General features: G+C 48.1%; 1 protein-coding gene across 1 annotated transcript in view; it reads right to left on the minus strand.

The window, feature by feature from the left end:
- Nucleotides 1–2,209: 2,209 nt before the first annotated feature.
- The window catches only part of cacng1b (calcium channel, voltage-dependent, gamma subunit 1b), a 35,145-nt gene continuing 17,989 nt past the window's right edge, over nt 2,210–19,365 (minus strand). The window contains exons 2-4 of the mRNA XM_038988723.1: nt 5,561–5,635; nt 2,660–2,797; nt 2,210–2,451 (exon numbers count right to left, since the gene is read on the minus strand). Of these exons, the coding sequence (XP_038844651.1) occupies nt 2,210–2,451; nt 2,660–2,797; nt 5,561–5,635 (455 nt within the window). The remainder of the gene's footprint in view (nt 2,452–2,659; nt 2,798–5,560; nt 5,636–19,365) is intronic.

Below are 19,365 nucleotides of genomic sequence, written 5' to 3' on the forward strand. Positions count from 1 at the left end.
AATGTTTTGTGTTCAAGCTAGATTGCAATGGATTGTTTGATGAAGCTACTATTGAACAAAAAACAACATAATATCTATCATCTTCATAGGCCCATGTTTAAAACATACAAGTACTGTAAACACGCTGTACATTCTACGTGTCCTCTGTAAACACAAACAGCAGTATAGCTCCCTAACTAATACAGTAGATCCGTGTACAGGCATTGCACTGGAGCTTCAATATGGTTTAATCCATTGATACATGTTAAATAAATAAACATTGTTTGTAGCTGCCTGGAGGGGTGAAAATTTACAATGCAACGTTCATTAAAGCATTAACTTATTTCATTACAAAAATGTAGAACGCTAGAGCGGAAATGTATATTAGAAGTGCACAAGACAGCTCAAACTATATTAATTACACAGAGTAGCAGCTCACTATGTTGCCATGTTCTTTAGCTCTTTCTGTCTCTGTGGTCACTTTATAGCAACAGTTACATTTTAATACTGTACATTATAGGTGCGTTTGTAAATTCACTTTAGAGTGTCAGAGTGCACTCGGTTTGAGTGTTTGAAAATTCAGAGCGTTTGGCTCTCGGAGCGTTCAGAGCTCACGCTGGACACTCTGGCCGAGGTGTAGGGTTGATCTGAGCATTCTGACTTTACTCGGCAGTCAAGCACCCAAGCCAACTGGCTAAACTTGTTTAGCTTGCTTGCTAGCTACTTCCAGACACAAATGAGAGAGCACCTCTCTGAACATGTTACTCACCCTTGCAGAGCTGGTAGAAGTGCTAGAGTGTTTTCATGTTATCAAGAGGGTTAGTGACTCTAACTGTGTTACTGGCAACAATTTAATTATGTTTCTTAGCTGATATTTACTTACATCTGTCATAACAACCGAGTTTAGGCAGTTCGTAAATTCATTAATTATTCTGCGCTCTGGCACTCTCCAACCAGAGGGGTCTGAAATCGAAGTAAGTTGCCATGGTGAATTTACTAACGCACCCTATATCAGGGCAGTCCTCAAGTGCCACAGTGTCTGTTGCTTAGTAACGGATGATATGGACCAGGAGAGCGGACACTCTCTGCAATCAATGACAGAAATGTATCAGTTAAGGACCAAAGAAAGGTAAATCTGTGGCCCTCGAGGACTGCTCAAAGATCCTGCCTTACATCTTTATCTGTACACTTAAAACCAAGCAGTGTAGTGCAGTGTTTCCCCTTCTACCATTACTTAGGCGGGGTGCCCCACTCTCATTCTTCTGTATCCTTAACTCTGTTGCCCCACCACCAGCCTCAATTTAGTTTATCTTCAGTTGGATTCTATAAAAACATGTATGTTTTTGGCAGCCTTTGTTGAAGATTCCCCTGGTCTAGACTAGTCTGGTCAGTTCTTTTCTGATCTGGTCTGTTCTAATGGAGTCTACTACTAGTCTAAGGGCTCCATGGAGTCTGGCTCTGTGTCCATACAGGTCTCCCAGGGGTTGCTCTGGTCAGGTCTAATCTGATCTACTACTACTAGTCTAAGGGCTCCATGGAGTCTGGCTCTGTGTCCATACAGGTCTCCCAGGGGTTGATCTGGTCAGGTCTAATCTGATCTACTACTACTAGTCTAAGGGCTCCATGGACTCTGGCTCTACGTCCATACAGGTCTCCCAGGGGTTGATCTGGTCAGGTCTAATCTGATCTACTACTACTAGTCTAAGGGCTCCATGGAGTCTGGCTCTGCATCCATACAGGTCTCCCAGGGGTTGATCTGGGCAGGTCTAATCTGATCTACTACTACTAGTCTAAGGGCTCCATGGAGTCTGGCTCTGCGTCCATACAGGTCTCCCAGGGGTTGATCTGGTCAGGTCTAATCTGATCTACTACTACTAGTCTAAGGGCTCCATGGACTCTGGCTCTACGTCCATACAGGTCTCCCAGGGGTTGATCTGGTCAGGTCTAATCTGATCTACTACTACTAGTCTAAGGGCTCCATGGAGTCTGGCTCTGCGTCCATACCGGTCTCCCAGGGGTTGATCTGGGCAGGTCTAATCTGATCTACTACTACTAGTCTAAGGGCTCAATGGAGTCTGGCTCTGCGTCCATACAGGTCTCCCAGGGGTTGATCTGGTCAGGTCTAATCTGATCTACTACTACTAGTCTAAGGGCTCCATGGAGTCTGGCTCTGCGTCCATACAGGTCTCCCAGGGGTTGATCTGGGCAGGTCTAATCTGATCTACTACTACTAGTCTAAGGGCTCCATGGAGTCTGGCTCTGCGTCCATACAGGTCTCCCAGGGGTTGCGTGGCATCTGGGGCATGGAGATGATCAACAGGCTGAGGCCACTGAAGACCAGGAGGACGAAGGAGGTGCAGGCACATTCAAAAGACCAGGAGTAGTAGTACTGTTCCCAGACGGTCTCCTCGCTGTCAATCATCCGCTTGGTGGAGTTCCGCATCACCTCAACAGAGATGATGATGCAGAGACCTAGAGGGAGAAGGGGTACAGGTGAGGATGGATGTGCAGACAGACGGACGGATGGAGAGACGGAAAGAACAAACTAATTAACGAACTAACGAACAAATGAACAAATAACTGATGAACCTGGATGGACAGGCAGAAAAATGTTCACTGTTCTTTGTAGTCATGCCTGATGTATGACATGAATATCTCAGTCAAAGTAGATGTGTCTGACCTGCGAAGGCAAAGAACATCCCAGCAGGCCTCAGCAGGTAGTCCCTCCCCTTCCCGAAGGAGCACACGACACAGAGCGACCCCAGGGTCATGAAGGCCAGGCTGAACACAGCGATGGCCGCAGCTGAGAGGTTGTACTCTGAGAGAGAGAGAGAGTGAGAAAGATAGAGTGAGAGAGAAAGAAAGAAAGAGAGAGGGAGAGGGAGAGGGAGAGGGAGAGGGAGAGGGAGAGGGAGAGGGAGAGGGAGAGGGAGAGGGAGAGAAAGGGAGTTAACCTGGATTCTTTTCAGAGGAGAGAAAATGGGGAGATACTACCTCAACTTGTCCAATAAGAACACATATTTCAATTTTTCTGTTGCAAAACGTTTTGCTACGGTGTGCCTTACTGAAAAATGAACATGGCCATGAACAGTTTAACATTGTTTATGACAGTGCTAATGAGTCAACTTTGAGGTTTTGTATTGTAATGTTTTGTATTGTAATGCTAGAAAGAAGGATCCTCAAGTCAAGCATTTTGGAGGATCAGGGGCCCTCAATCTGTTTATCTTTCCATTTTGATTTCCAACAGAAAATCATTCAGTTCTTACTGTAACCCATCTCCCATTCTAAGGCATTGGAACTCCCACTAACCCATCCCCCTCCAATTAACCTTAATCAGCATGAAGAGAATACAGCAGATTGCCCTCTAAACAGTGTCTTCCTTAACCATCACTGACTATATAGTTAGCCTGGTTGAACCAGCAGACTGAATGGTGTGATCCCCACTGTTTCACTGAGCTCAGCATTCAGTCCGGTTTAACCATGCTACAATACACTAAAACTGTCTATTAGCACTGCTTCTAGCAGAGGAGTGATGAAGAAAGAAGCCTTGTCTCCAGGTGACTCATTCGACTCTCCTCTCTAACCCCCCCTCCAATCCTCCAGGCCCATTGTACAGATTACGATAAACCAGGGCTCACTTTCCCGTCGTAACGCCCTGACTGAGCAGCAGGAGAGCATGGAGCGTGAAATAAGCGTTGTCGTTCCACTCAAGTAGCTACTTTTGTCATGGCTTGGCTGTGGAGAGACACAGAGGGAGACATACAATCTGTGTCTACATGCGTGTGACCTCAGACGTTAGGGTGGGCTGCCTCTGCCTGTGATACCGACCTGCTAAGGATTATTATGGCTGCGTCCCAAATGGCACCCTATTCCTTATATACAGTAGTGCACTACTTTTGACCAGAGTCCGTAGAGGCATTTGGGACATAGGCACAGCCAATAGGTCCACATGGCAAAGTGATGTTTTCAACTAAATTCACGCAAGCAGGGATGAGAGGGGACGGAAGCAACCTTTCCTCCGTTAAAAGCAGTGCAGAATCCTCACTCTCAAACACGTAGATCCCCGGAACGCAGTTCACTTTCCAGCCCACTTTCCAGCTCACACTCTCAAACACATAGATCCCCTGAACGCAGCTCACTCTCCAGATCCCAATCACCTGAATTCTGATCCCCTGTTCACACACCTGTATGTCATTATCACACACTATTTAGTTCAGTTCTTTGCACCCCATCATTGTGAGGTATTGTTTGTTTTGTGACACACTTCTATTTGGAGCTCTGTTTTTTACCCGTAATTTACTCCTCCTGTGTATGATAGTTTTTGCCTGCCTCACTAACGACACCTTTTGCCTATTCCCTGCCTGTACTTTAGCCTATTGGATTTCCTGTTATCAACATATTGCCTGATCTCCCGGACGACGTTACTAGCCTTTTCCCTGACAGTACTGTTGCCTTTTTGGACCCCCTGTGTATGACCTTCTACCTGTCCCTGGACCCAGCTACCAGCCTCTTCCTGTGGTCCTTTACAATAAAACACCTGCTGCGCCCTACGCTTGAAACCAGCTCTCTGTCTCCCATCGTATTCATTACAATAAGGACACACATAATTAAAACATGTTTCATTAGAACTGGATTCTAGCTCCTGTACAAATGTCACCAGTCAACTCCATTACACTCAAAAGTTACTTCACCTTCAACCAGTAAATCCTACTGATGGCTAGCCATGCTAGCTTTCTACCGGTCTGTCTTAATGAGTGTTATCATGCTTATAGCATACTCTGCACACAACAATGTATATTTGTACGGGTTCTGCAGTAGTCTCCTAGAATAGCATCTGTTTTGAGAAGAGCAATGTGAGATGCGGAAAGAACTCGTTTTTTCCCCTGAAGCGTAATAACTAATAGCAGGCACGTCTGGTGTGTGTGTGTGTGTGTGTGTATGTGTGTGTGTGTGTGTGTGTGTGTGTGTGTGTGTGTGTGTGTGTGTGTGTGTGTGTGTGTGTGTGTGTGTGTGTGTGTGTATATGTGTGTGTGTGTGTGTGTGTGTGTGTGTGTGTGTGTGTGTGTGTGTGTGTGTGTGTGTGTGTGTGTGTGTGTGTGTGTGTGTGTGTGTGTGTGTGTGTGTGTGTGTGTGTGTGTGTGTGTGTGTGTGAGAGAGAGAAAGGGAAAGGGAGAGAGAAAGTGTTTGCCAATCACAGAGGGTACCATTCATGTCTGTGTTTTGACTGAATGTGTTTTATTGTCATGCTGAGAGCCCAATGAGCAGTACCATAGACACATAGTATACATCTCATTCATATTCACCATGCCTCCCCCTCTACAGCATAGGTCCCTCATTGCATGAAAACAAGGAGTTGCAGTTCTGATATTTAAGGAAATGCACCATATTTGAGGGAATTGTACTCATGTATTACTCAATTTACAACTCAAACTCAAGTTGTAAATTGCTTAAAATTGCCACAGAGAATTTCACAGTGGTGAAACTGACCGAATGTATTAAAAAAATTTTTTTTTTACAAAACCTTGTGTTGCACTGTGGCTCATTCACCAGAAGCCTGTAACGAAGGAGAGAGAGAACTCACCTTTCTGAGTTTTGGCTTCGAACCCTTTGGCCTCTTCTTCCTTAGTGAAGTGTTTGAAGTAGGAGCAGTTCTTGGCTGCGGAGGGAAAGAGATGAAAACATTTATTGAAGTGGGTGCAGGTGCATGGTGGCTCTGGGTTGTATCTGCCTCCCAATGCTCCAGCACTACCAATGAGCCTGGCAGCCATTTTATTTTCTCTAAGACCACTTCCGTGGTGGCCGTCGCACCGTGAGGTCTTCAAGGCAGAGAGCTCTGTAAATGGTGTAAATCATTTTGTTATTTTTTGTGTTTTTTGTTTCATTATTAAAATACTTTTGGGGGGTTTGACTCCTCTGGGGTTTGATCACTTACATCTCATGGTCTTGACTCTCAGAGTTGAAGAATTGGGATGAAAAGTCAATATTTTTGGCTTATAGCTAGCTAGCTGGCTGTAATAATATAATAATGTAGCCCTGGCTTTATTGTTTCATCTGTCAGGAAGAATAACAACAAGTACAGCATGCTGTGTCCAGAGATGGCAGAATAGTTTTTATCATTTCATCATTAGTAAACATTAATTCAAAAACTTTCACTAAAATCCGGTGTTTCTGTGTCAAAGTTTTTTTGAAATAGATTTCAGTCTTCTGTGATGTATATATAGTGTAATATTGGGATGTTAACTAAAAATTCAATACATTTCAACTATATCTGACACGGTGCAGGTTTCTTCTTTTTTTAAGTCCATAACCATGTGTGGGAGGTGTATGCTTTTGTTTCAAAGTAGATTTATTTAAGACTACCAAGAAACACTCTGTGTGGCCCTGATTTAGCCCACTGCAGTAAAAGGTTAACTGCTGCCAAGATGTGGTGGCTTTTCGTGTACTTTTCAGAAACCATGGCATCACCCAGGTGGGTGCTATATGTTTGGCAATGGAAGACCAGTACCTACGGAGGAGTGGGTCCTATGGAGGACCAGTACCTACGGAGGAGCGGGTCCTATGGAGGACCAGTACCTACGGAGGAGCGGGTCCTATGGAAGACCAGTACCTACGGAGGAGCGGGTCCTATGGAGGACCAGTACCTACGGAGGAGCGGGTCCTATGGAGGACCAGTACCTACGGAGGAGCGGGTCCTATGGAAGACCAGTACCTACGGAGGAGCGGGTCCTATGGAGGACCAGTACCTACGGAGGAGCGGGTCCTATGGAAGACCAGTACCTACGGAGGAGCGGGTCCTATGGAGGACCAGTACCTACGGAGGAGCGGGTCCTATGGAGGACCAGTACCTACGGAGGAGCGGGTCCTATGGAAGACCAGTACCTACGGAGGAACGGGTCCTATGGAGGACCAGTACCTACGGAGGAGCGGGTCCTATGGAAGACCAGTACCTACGGAGGAGCGGGTCCTATGGAGGACCAGTACCTATGGAGGAGCGGGTCCTATGGAGGACCAGTACCTACGGAGGAGCGGGTCCTATGGAGGACCAGTACCTACGGAGGAGCGGGTCCTATGGAGGAACTGACCATGGGAAAAGCAGATGTGGTGCCCTGATGAAGCGCTACAGGCCTGTTTGTCAGATTGTCTTTGTTTCTCTCTGGCTCTACCATCGATGTCCCTTCCCCTGAAGGTACACTGCATTTCCAATCTGAACTGCCTCAACTCAGGCTTTCATCAACTCAGGCTTTCATCCCAAACCAAATATAGACATTCAATCTCCATCTCTACCATCTCAATTTAAATGTGTTGTTTTCTGTTTAGATTTTTATGCACTATGAGATCATTTTCTGAAAATTAAATAAATTATTATTTTTATTAAACATAGAAAATGAAAATCCAATTTGAGATCTCTTCTTCTTTATCACCTCTAATTCGCATAGACAAAATGTTTTGATTATTTTGTCATACTTCTCATGTTTTGCTCCAGAGAAACAACCATGTATAATCTTAGATTTGAATCACTCTGATCAAAATATGTCTAAATTCTCTTAATCTAAGAAAATTTTCTTTAAAAGAAGCATACCTGTATGTATCTACCTGCACAGAGTGATGGAGAGGTATGGTCTGTTTCCTATCTCCCTGCACAGAGTGATGGAGAGGTATGGTCTGTTTCCTATCTCTCTGGACAGAGTGATGGAGAGGTATGGTCTGTTTCCTATCTCTCTGGACAGAGTGACGGAGAGGTATGGTCTGTTTCCTATCTCTCTGGACAGAGTGATGGAGAGGTATGCTCTGTTTCCTATCTCCCTGGACAGAGTGATGGAGAGGTATGGTCTGTTTCCTATCTCTCTGGACAGAGTGATGGAGAGGTATGGTCTGTTTCCTATCTCCCTGCACAGAGTGATGGAGAGGTATGGTCTGTTTCCTATCTCCCTGGACAGAGTGATGGAGAGGTATGGTCTGTTTCCTATCTCTCTGGACAGAGTGATGGAGAGGTATGGTCTGTTTCCTATCTCTCTGCACAGAGTGATGGAGAGGTATGGTCTGTTTCCTATCTCTCTGGACAGAGTGATGGAGAGGTATGGTCTGTTTCCTATCTCTCTGGACAGAGTGATGGAGAGGTATGGTCTGTTTCCTATCTCCCTGGACAGAGTGATGGAGAGGTATAGTCTGTTTCCTATCTCTCTGGACAGAGTGATGGAGAGGTATGGTCTGTTTCCAATCTCTCTGGACAGAGTGATGGAGAGGTATGGTCTGTTTCCTACCTCCCTGGACAGAGTGATGGAAAGGTATGGTCTGTTTTCCTGCACAGAGTGATGGAGAGGTATGGTCTGTTACCTATCTCCCTGGACAGAGTGATGGAGAGGTATGGTCTGTTTCCTATCTCCCTGGACAGAGTGATGGAAAGGTATAGTCTGTTTCCTATCTCCCTGGACAGAGTGATGGAGAGGTATGGCCTGTTTCCTATCTCACTGGACAGAGTGATGGAGAGGTATGGTCTGTTTCCTATCTCTCTGGACAGAGTGATGGAGAGGTATAGTCTGTTTCCTATCTCTCTGGACAGAGTGATGGAGAGGTATGGTCTGTTTCCTATCTCCCTGCACAGAGTGATGGAGAGGTATGGTCTGTTTCCTATCTCCCTGGACAGAGTGATGGAGAGGTATGGTCTGTTTCCTATCTCCCTGCACAGAGTGATGGAGAGGTATGGTCTGTTTCCAATCTCTCTGGACAGAGTGATGGAGAGGTATGGTCTGTTTCCTACCTCCCTGGACAGAGTGATGGAAAGGTATGGTCTGTTTTCCTGCACAGAGTGATGGAGAGGTATGGTCTGTTACCTATCTCCCTGGACAGAGTGATGGAGAGGTATGGTCTGTTTCCTATCTCCCTGGACAGAGTGATGGAAAGGTATAGTCTGTTTCCTATCTTCCTGGACAGAGTGATGGAGAGGTATGGCCTGTTTCCTATCTCCCTGGACAGAGTGATGGAGAGGTATGGTCTGTTTCCTATCTCTCTGGACAGAGTGATGGAGAGGTACAGTCTGTTTCCTATCTCTCTGGACAGAGTGATGGAGAGGTATGGTCTGTTTCCTATCTCCCTGCACAGAGTGATGGAGAGGTATGGTCTGTTTCCTATCTCTCTGGACAGAGTGATGGAGAGGTATGGTCTGTTTCCTATCTCCCTGGACAGAGTGATGGAGAGGTATGGTCTGTTTCTTATTATCTCCCTGGGCAGAGTGATGGAGAGGTATGGTCTGTTTCCTATCTCCCTGCACAGAGTGATGGAGAGGTATGGTCTATTTCCTATCTCCCTGGACAGTGATGGAGAGGTATGGTCTGTTTCCTATCTTCCTGGACAGTGATGGAGAGGTATGGTATGTTTCCTATCTCCCTGCACAGAGTGATGGAGAGGTATGGTGTGTTTCCTATCTCTCTGGACAGAGTGATGGAGAGGTATGGTCTGTTTCCTATCTCTCTGGACAGAGTGATGGAGAGGTATGGTCTGTTTCCTATCTCCCTGGACAGAGTGATGGAGAGGTATGGTCTGTTTCCTATCTCCCTGCACAGAGTGATGGAGAGGTATGGTCTGTTTCCTATCTCCCTGCACAGAGTGATGGAGAGGTATGGTCTGTTTCCTATCTCCCTGCACAGAGTGACGGAGAGGTATGGTCTGTTTCCTATCTCCCTGCACAGAGTGATGGATAGGTATGGTCTTTTTCCCTGCACAGAGTGATGGAGAGGTATGGTCTGTTACCTATCTCCCTGGACAGAGTGATGGAGAGGTATGGTCTGTTTCCTATCTCCCTGGACAGAGTGATGGAGAGGTATAGTCTGTTTCCTATCTCTCTGGACAGAGTGATGGAGAGGTATGGTCTGTTTCCAATCTCTCTGGACAGAGTGATGGAGAGGTATGGTCTGTTTCCTACCTCCCTGGACAGAGTGATGGAAAGGTATGGTCTGTTTTCCTGCACAGAGTGATGGAGAGGTATGGTCTGTTACCTATCTCCCTGGACAGAGTGATGGAGAGGTATGGTCTGTTTCCTATCTCCCTGGACAGAGTGATGGAAAGGTATAGTCTGTTTCCTATCTCCCTGGACAGAGTGATGGAGAGGTATGGCCTGTTTCCTATCTCCCTGGACAGAGTGATGGAGAGGTATGGTCTGTTTCCTATCTCTCTGGACAGAGTGATGGAGAGGTACAGTCTGTTTCCTATCTCTCTGGACAGAGTGATGGAGAGGTATGGTCTGTTTCCTATCTCCCTGCACAGAGTGATGGAGAGGTATGGTCTGTTTCCTATCTCTCTGGACAGAGTGATGGAGAGGTATGGTCTGTTTCCTATCTCCCTGGACAGAGTGATGGAGAGGTATGGTCTGTTTCTTATTATCTCCCTGGGCAGAGTGATGGAGAGGTATGGTCTGTTTCCTATCTCCCTGCACAGAGTGATGGAGAGGTATGGTCTATTTCCTATCTCCCTGGACAGTGATGGAGAGGTATGGTCTGTTTCCTATCTTCCTGGACAGTGATGGAGAGGTATGGTATGTTTCCTATCTCCCTGCACAGAGTGATGGAGAGGTATGGTGTGTTTCCTATCTCTCTGGACAGAGTGATGGAGAGGTATGGTCTGTTTCCTATCTCTCTGGACAGAGTGATGGAGAGGTATGGTCTGTTTCCTATCTCCCTGGACAGAGTGATGGAGAGGTATGGTCTGTTTCCTATCTCCCTGCACAGAGTGATGGAGAGGTATGGTCTGTTTCCTATCTCCCTGCACAGAGTGATGGAGAGGTATGGTCTGTTTCCTATCTCCCTGCACAGAGTGACGGAGAGGTATGGTCTGTTTCCTATCTCCCTGGGCAGAGTGATGGAGAGGTATAGTCTGTTTCCTATCTCTCTGGACAGAGTGATGGAGAGGTATGGTCTGTTTCCTTTCTCCCTGCACAGAGTGATGGAGAGGTATGGTCTGTTTCCTATCTCCCTGGACAGAGTGATGGAGAGGTATAGTCTGTTTCCTATCTCCCTGCAAAGAGTGATAGAGAGGTATGGTCTGTTTCCTATCTCCCTGCACAGAGTGATGGATAGGTATGGTCTTTTTCCCTGCACAGAGTGATGGAGAGGTATGGTCTGTTTCCTATCTCCCTGCACAGAGTGATGGAGAGGTATGGTCTGTTTCCTATCTCCCTGCACAGAGTGATGGAGAGGTGTGGTCTGTTTCCTATCTCCCTGGGCAGAGTGATGGAGGGGTATAGTCTGTTTCCTATCTCCCTGCACAGAGTGATGGAGAGGTATGGTCTGTTTCCTATCTCCCTGCACAGAGTGATGGAGAGGTATGGTCTGTTTCCCTGCACAGAGTGATGGAGAGGTATGGTCTGTTTCCTATCTCCCTGGGCAGAGTGATGGAGGGGTATGGTCTGTTTCCTATCTCCCTGCACAGAGTGATGGAGAGGTATGGTCTGTTTCCTATCTCCCTGCACAGAGTGATGGAGAGGTGTGGTCTCTTTCCTATCTCCCTGGGCAGAGTGATGGAGAGGTATTGTCTGTTTCCTATCTCCCTGCACAGAGTGATGGAGAGGTATAGTCTGTTTCCTATCTCCCTGCACAGAGTGATGGATAGGTATGGTCTGTTTCCTATCTCCCTGGGCAGAGTGATGGAGAGGTATGGTCTGTTTCCCTGCACAGAGTGATGGAGAGGTGTGGTCTGTTTCCTATCTCCCTGGGCAGAGTGATGGAGAGGTATGGTCTGTTTCCTATCTCCCTGGGCAGAGTGATGGAGAGGTATGGTCTGTTTCCCTGCACAGAGTGATGGAGAGGTATGGTCTGTTTCCTATGTCCCTGCACAGAGTGATGGATAGGTATGGTCTGTTTCCCTGCACAGAGTGATGGAGAGGTGTGGTCTGTTTCCTATCTCCCTGGGCAGAGTGATGGAGAGGTATGGTCTGTTTCCTATCTCCCTGCACAGAGTGATGGAGAGGTGTGGTCTGTTTCCTATCTCTCTGGACAGAGTGATGGAGAGGTATGGTCTGTTTCCTATCTCCCTGCACAGAGTGATGGAGAGGTATGGTCTGTTTCCTATCTCCCTGCACAGAGTGATGGAGAGGTATGGTCTGTTTCCTATCTCCCTGCACAGAGTGATGGAGAGGTATAATCTGTTTCCTATCTCACTGCACAGAGTGATGGAGTGGTATAGTCTGTTTTCCTGCACAGAGTGATGGAGAGGTATGTTCTGTTTCCTATCTCCCTGCACAGAGTGATGGAGAGGTATTGTCTGTTTCCTATCTCCCTGCACAGAGTGATGGAGAGGTATGGTCTGTTTCCCTGGACAGAGTGATGGAGAGGTATTGTCTGTTTCCTATCTCCCTGGACAGAGTGATGGAGAGGTATGGTCTGTTTCCCTGGACAGAGTGATGGAGAGGTATGGTCTGTTTCCCTGGACAGAGTGATGGAGAGGTATAGTCTTTTTCCCTGGACAGAGTGATGGAGATGTATGGTCTGGTTCCCTGGACAGAGTGATGGAGCGGTATACATGTATAGACCAAGGAGACCCCTCTTCCTCTATCACCTCTACTCTTCTTCCCTCCTCTTCCCCTCTCCCTATCTCCTTCTCTTGCTCCCTCCTTTTCCCCCTATCCTCTCCTCCCATGTGTAACGGCTGTCCTCCTCCTCTTCGGAAGAAGAGGAGGAGTAGGGATTGGACCAAAGCGCAGCGTGATAGTTTGACATAATGATGTTTATTAAAGTAAAGACGAAAACACGAAAATACTTAAACAAACTACAAAATAACAAACGAACGTAGACAGACCTGAACTATGAGAACTTACAAAATGACGAAGAACGCACGAACAGGTACAGACTACAACAAACGAATGAACAAACCGAAACAGTCCCGTGTGGTGCAACATACACAGACACAGAAGACAACCACCCACAAACAAACAGTGTGAACAGCCTACCTTTATATGGTTCTCAATCAGAGGAAACGTCAAACACCTGTCCCTGATTGAGAACCATATAAGGCTAATTACAAATGACCTAAACATAGAAACACAAAACATAGAATGCCCACCCCAACTCACGCCCTGACCAACTAAACACATACAAAAATAACAGAAAACAGGTCAGGAACGTGACAGAACCCCCCCCTCAAGGTGCGAACTCCGGACGCACCACCAAAAGTCTAGGGGAGGGTCTGGGTGGGCATCTGTCCATGGTGGTGGCTCAGGCTCTGGGCGTGGTCCCCATTCCACCATAGTCAAACCCCGCTTTTGTAGCCTCCTCCCAATGACCACCCTCCAAATTAAACCCACCGGATTAAGGGGCAGCACCGGACTAAGGGGCAATACCGGAATGAGGGGCAACACCGGAATGAGGGGCAACACCGGATTGAGGGGCAACACCGGATTGGATGGCGGATCCTGGCTGGCTGGCTCTGGCGGATCCTGGCTGGCTGGCTCTGGCGGATCCTGGCTGGCTGGCTCTGGCGGATCCTGGCTGGATGACGGCTCTGGCTGGTCATGGCTGGATGACGGCTCTGGCTGGTCATGGCTGGATGACGGCTCTGGCTGGTCATGGCTGGATGACGGCTCTGGCTGGTCATGGCTGGATGACGGCTCTGGCTGGTCATGGCTGGATGACGGCTCTGGCTGGTCATGGCTGGATGACGGCTCTGGCTGGTCATGGCTGGCGGAAGGCTCTGGCTGATCCTGTCTGGCAGAAGGCTCTGGCTGCTCCTGTCTGGCGGAAGGCTCTAGCGGCTCCTGTCTGGCGGAAGGCTCTAGCGGCTCCTGTCTGGCGGAAGGCTCTAGCGGCTCCTGTCTGGCGGACGGCTCTGTAGGCTCATGGCAGACGGGTGGCTTTGCAGGCTCATGGCAGACGGGCGGCTTTGAAGGCTCAGTACCGACGGGCAGTTCATGCGACGCTTGGCAGACGGACAGTTCAGACGGCGTTGGGCAGACGGGCAGTTCAGGCGCCGCTGGGCAGACGGGCAGTTCAGGCGCCGCTGGGCAGACGGGCAGTTCAGGCGCCGCTGGGCAGACGGGCAGTTCAGGCGCCGCTGGGCAGACGGCAGACTCTGGCCGACTGAGACGCACTGTAGGCCTGGTGCGTGGTGCCGGAACTGGAGGTACCGGGCTAAGGACACGCACCTTCAGGCTAGTGCGGGGAACAACAACAGGGCACACTGGACTCTCAAGGCGTACTATAGGCCTGGTGCGTGGTACCGGCACTGGTGGTACCGGGCTGAGGGCACGCACATCAGGGCGAGTACGGGGAGAAGGAACAGTGCCTACAGGGCTCTGGAGACGCACAGGAGGCTTGATGCGTGCTGCCGGAACTGGAGGCACTGGGCTGGAGACACGCACCACAGGGAGAGTGCGTGGAGGAGGAACAGGGCTCTGGAGACGCACTGGAAGCCTGGTGCGTGGTGTAGGCACTGGTCTGGAGCGGGGAGGTGGCGCCGGAAATACCGGACCGTGCAGGCGTACTGGCTCCCTTGAGCACTGAGCCTGCCCAACCTTACCTGGTTGTATGCTCCCCGTCGCCCGACCAGTGCGGGGAGGTGGAATAACCCGCACCGGGCTATGTAGGCGAACCGGGGACACCATGCGTAAGGCTGGTGCCATGTAAGCCGGCCCGAGGAGACGCACTGGTGGCCAGATATGTAGAGCCGGCTTCATGGCACTTGGCTCAATGCTCAATCTGGCCCGGCCGATACGAGGAGCTGGTATGTACCGCACCGGGCTATGCACACGTACAGGAGACACCATGCGCTCTACTGCGTAACACGGTGTCTGCCCGTACTCTCGCTCTCCACGGTAAGTACAGGGAGTAGGCGCAGGTCTCCTACCTGACTTCGCCACTCTCCCTTTTATCCCCCCCCCAAGAAATTTTTGGGGTTTACTCACAGGCTTCCTACCGCGTCGTCGTGCTGCCTCCATTCGCCGGTATCCCTCCTCGCACTGCGCCAGAGAATCCCAGGCGGGCTCCGGCAATCGCCCTGGGTTGATCGCCCACCTGTCGATCTCCTCCCACGTAGTGTAGCCCAGATCCTTCTCCTGCTTCCGAGCTAGCTCCTCGAAACGCCGCCTCTCTGCTTTCGCTGCCTCCAGCTCAGCTTTGGGGCGGCGATATTCTCCTGGTTGAGCCCAGGGTCCCTTTCCGTCCAATATTTCCTCCCAAGTCCACGAGTCCTGGTTCTTTTTCCGCTGTTGCTGGTTCCTCTCACGCTGCTTGATTTATGGTTGGTGGGTGGTTCTGTAACGGCTGTCCTCCTCCTCTTCGGAAGAAGAGGAGGAGTAGGGATTGGACCAAAGCGCAGCGTGATAGTTTGACATAATGATGTTTATTAAAGTAAAGACGAAAACACGAAAATACTTAAACAAACTACAAAATAACAAACGAACGTAGACAGACCTGAACTATGAGAACTTACAAAATGACGAAGAACGCACGAACAGGTACAGACTACAACAAACGAATGAACAAACCGAAACAGTCCCGTGTGGTGCAACATACACAGACACAGAAGACAACCACCCAAAAACAAACAGTGTGAACAGCCTACCTTTATATGGTTCTCAATCAGAGGAAACGTCAAACACCTGTCCCTGATTGAGAACCATATAAGGCTAATTACAAATGACCTAAACATAGAAACACAAAACATAGAATGCCCACCCCAACTCACGCCCTGACCAACTAAACACATACAAAAATAACAGAAAACAGGTCAGGAACGTGACACCATGTTTGTTCCCCAGGATGGAAAATCACTAAAGAGGTAGCTTAGCAACAGGCTGCTCTGTTTTTTGCTGGTGTGTTTTTTTTAAAGTAAAGACCCATCGAAAGGGACAGGAAGGGGAGGGGGGCAGTGCCTGAATATCAGCTCCATTTGGCTAGCCTATTTCCATCAGAGAGGTGATTGTACTGTATATGTGCCTGTGTCAATGCAGGCCTGAAGAGAAGACTTGTGGTAAGATATACTAGGTCTGACACTTAAACTGAGGATATACTGTGGTTCTGCTTTATCTTGCTGTATCTTGGCTGAACCACTGCTTTTATCCAGGAGATTGCATGTATCACTTTAACCCAGCTAGATATCATATTGTACAAACAGCTGAATGTTGTCTCTTTAATCCAGCTAGATATCATATTGTACAAACAGCTGAATGTTGTCTCTTTAACCCAGCTAGATATCATATTGTACAAGCAGCTGAATGTTGTCTCTTTAACCCAGCTAGATATCATATTGTACAAACAGCTGAATGTTGTCTCTTTAATCCAGCTAGATATCATATTGTACAAGCAGCTGAATGTTGTCTCTTTAATCCAGCTAGATATCATATTGTACAAGCAGCTGAATGTTGTCTCTTTAATCCAGCTAGATATCATATTGTACAAGCAGCTGAATGTTGTCTCTTTAATCCAGCTAGATATCATACTGTACACACAGCTGAATGTTAGCCTGGTCTCAGACCTGTTGGTGCTGTATAGCCAACTATTGTGGCCACTGTGGTACAGGAGCACAAACAGGTATGGGATCAGGCTAACTTTATACCTCTCCTGGGACTGGAACTAGGAGAATGACTAAACATACACAACTGTTTAAAGTAGGGAAGGTAAAGAAAGGCAGTTTCATCAGGCTATAGAGCCCTCAAACTCACCTCTGGACCTGGAAGCCAGTTCCGCTGTATTTTTTATTGTTGCCCTCCAATCAGGGACTGATTTAGACCTGGTAAACCAGGTGTGTGCAATTCATTATCAGGTAGAACAGAAAACCAGCCGGCTCCGGCCCTTGTAAGGTAAGTGTTGAATACCCCTGCTCTAGAGGCACCCTTGCTTTGTGTTGCCGACCACTGAGATACTCTGTGCCATTACAACAGCACTCAACACATATACTGTACATAGGCTGTGAAAACTCACATGGTGCTGATATGTGAGATTCTGGGGATAATATTTGGGGCCGTAGCATTGACCTTGTGGTTAATAAGGGAACTTCATTCCAGTGAAGTAGGCAATTAGGAGGTGGTATCGCCTGTCAGTTTCGGTTTTCATTCCTCCATTAGACCTCCTCATCCTCTTCTTTCTCTATCCTCCCTATACATCTTCCTCTGTTTCCTCTACTCCCTTCTCCAGGCTGTATCACATCTGGCCGTGATTGGGAGTCCCATAGGGCGGCACACAATTGGCCCAGCGTCGTCCAGGTTTGGCCGGGGTAGGCCGTCATTGTAAATAAGAATGTGTTCTTAACTGACTTGCCTAGTTAAATAAAGATTTAAAAAATATAATAATTATTCTCCTCCCCCTCCTCTATCCTCCCGATATTCCTCTTCATCTCATTACTCCCATCTCCCTCTTCCTCCCTCCTTCCCACATCCTTCCTTCTTTCTTTCCTCTCCTCCTCATCCACCTTCTTCCTTCATCCCCTTCACTCGGTCCTTCATCCTCTTCACTCACCCTTCCTCCTCTTCACTCGTCCTTAACCCTCTTCCTTTCCCTCTGCCTCTCTCAACAATGGATGTGGTGTCCTAGACATGAGGTAATGGTCTTCAAAGTGAATTGACTTTTAACAGGAGGTTTACTTGTGTTTTCTACTCTTTCCAATCAAAGTGGAAAGAAGTCCACTACCTTTCTGCCCTCAATTTAACCCCTGGGAATGGCTTCATTCTGGTAGCAGTGCTTAAGGGGTGATGGCATTGTCAACAGGAGAACAGTGGCTGAATGAGAGGGAGTGGTGAGGAGAAAACGTTTATTTTTTAAGTCCAGGTGCAGAATGACTGTCAGATTCTGGATCAATGTAAATCGGGGGCTTTTAAAAAGGCTAACCCGCACCAAGCATTCATAACTGGGTCGCAACGGCCTAGGATGGTATACAGGGGTGTGTATGTCTGTGCATGTTCGTGTGCGTGTGTGTGTAATTTTAATGGCATAACCCTCCTGAGAGAACAAAGTTACAATCTATGGTTTAGTTCAAAATAAAAACAAGTCCTATTACTACAGTTGTCCTGTTACTATCTTAATTTATCACCACTATCACCACCACGATCACCATTACCATCACCACCACCGTCACCGTCACCATTACCATTACCATCACCACCACCGTCACCGTCACCATCACCATCACCCACACCGTCACCATTACCACCACCACCAAAATCACAGTCTCCATCACTGAATCCACACACCTGCCAGGTTGTTTTCTGAATGCTACAGTATGTTGCTCACACACACACACACACACATGCACACACACAACCCCCTGCTGTCAGCTAGTCTAGTCTCCGTGCCAAGAACCAGGACAAACAAACACAAAGCGGAAAAACGGATTAGGTGTTTAAGTGCCAACGTGTTTGCTCAAGGCTACATCTGGGCATTTAAAGAAACTCACCACTTTAGCCCTCCCTCTCTCTCGACTGAGCAGGCTGAGAAACTGGTGTGAAATTGGGGCACCTGTCTCATAGCACGTGGGGTGAAGGTGGAGGTGGAGGGGGAAGCGGACCTGGAGGTAGGGAGGGTCTGTCTTGCTTGACTGTCTGGGGGAAGACTCACCTTCTGGGAGGCTGAGGATGAGGGAGAGGACTGGTAGGGAGAAAGGTACAGGAGGTAGGGATGTAGGGAGGGAGAAAGGTACAGGGGGAGGGAGGGAGGGAGGGAGGGAGGGAGGGAGGGAGGGAGGGAGGGAGGGAGGGAGGGAGGGAGGGAGGGAGGGAGGGAGGGAGGGAGGGAGGGAGGGAGGGAGGGAGGGAGGGAGGGAGGGAAAGGAATGAAGTCTGGAGATCCAGACCCTACTGGATCAACTCAACATATCTACATCCGGAGAGGTCATGCCCATAACGTGCACAATGGCCCCCATTTTTCAGACACATTTTCTAAACTTAATTTTTAAGCCCACTTTTTAACATAATTATTTCTAAGAATAGTATCCCCCGCCCTTATACTCCCTAGTAAGTGGTTTCTTCCAAAGTGACCCAGGAGCAAAGATATGCTAGGCAGGACGCTAGATACTCTAGAGGTGCAGCACATTAGATACTCTAGTGGTGCAGGACGTAAGATACTCTAGTGGTGCAGGACGTAAGACACTCTAGTGGTGCAGGACGTTAGATCCTCTGGTGGTGCAGGACGTTAGATACTCTGGTGGTGCAGGAGGGTAGATTTTCTAGTGGTGCAGGACATTAGATACTCTAGTGGTGCAGCATGTTAGATATTCTGGTGGTGCAGGACGTTAGATACTCTAGTGGTGCAGGACATTAGATACTCTGGTGGTGCAGGACTATAGATACTCTGGTGGTGCAGGACGTTAGATACTCTAGTGGTGCAGCACGTTAGATACTCTAGAGGTGCAGGAAGTTAGATACCCTAATGGTGCAGGACGTTAGATACTCTAGAGGTGCAGGACGTAAGA

The sequence above is a fragment of the Salvelinus namaycush genome, chromosome 3 (assembly GCF_016432855.1).
Source record: "Salvelinus namaycush isolate Seneca chromosome 3, SaNama_1.0, whole genome shotgun sequence".
NCBI classification, from domain to species: Eukaryota; Metazoa; Chordata; class Actinopteri; order Salmoniformes; family Salmonidae; genus Salvelinus; species Salvelinus namaycush.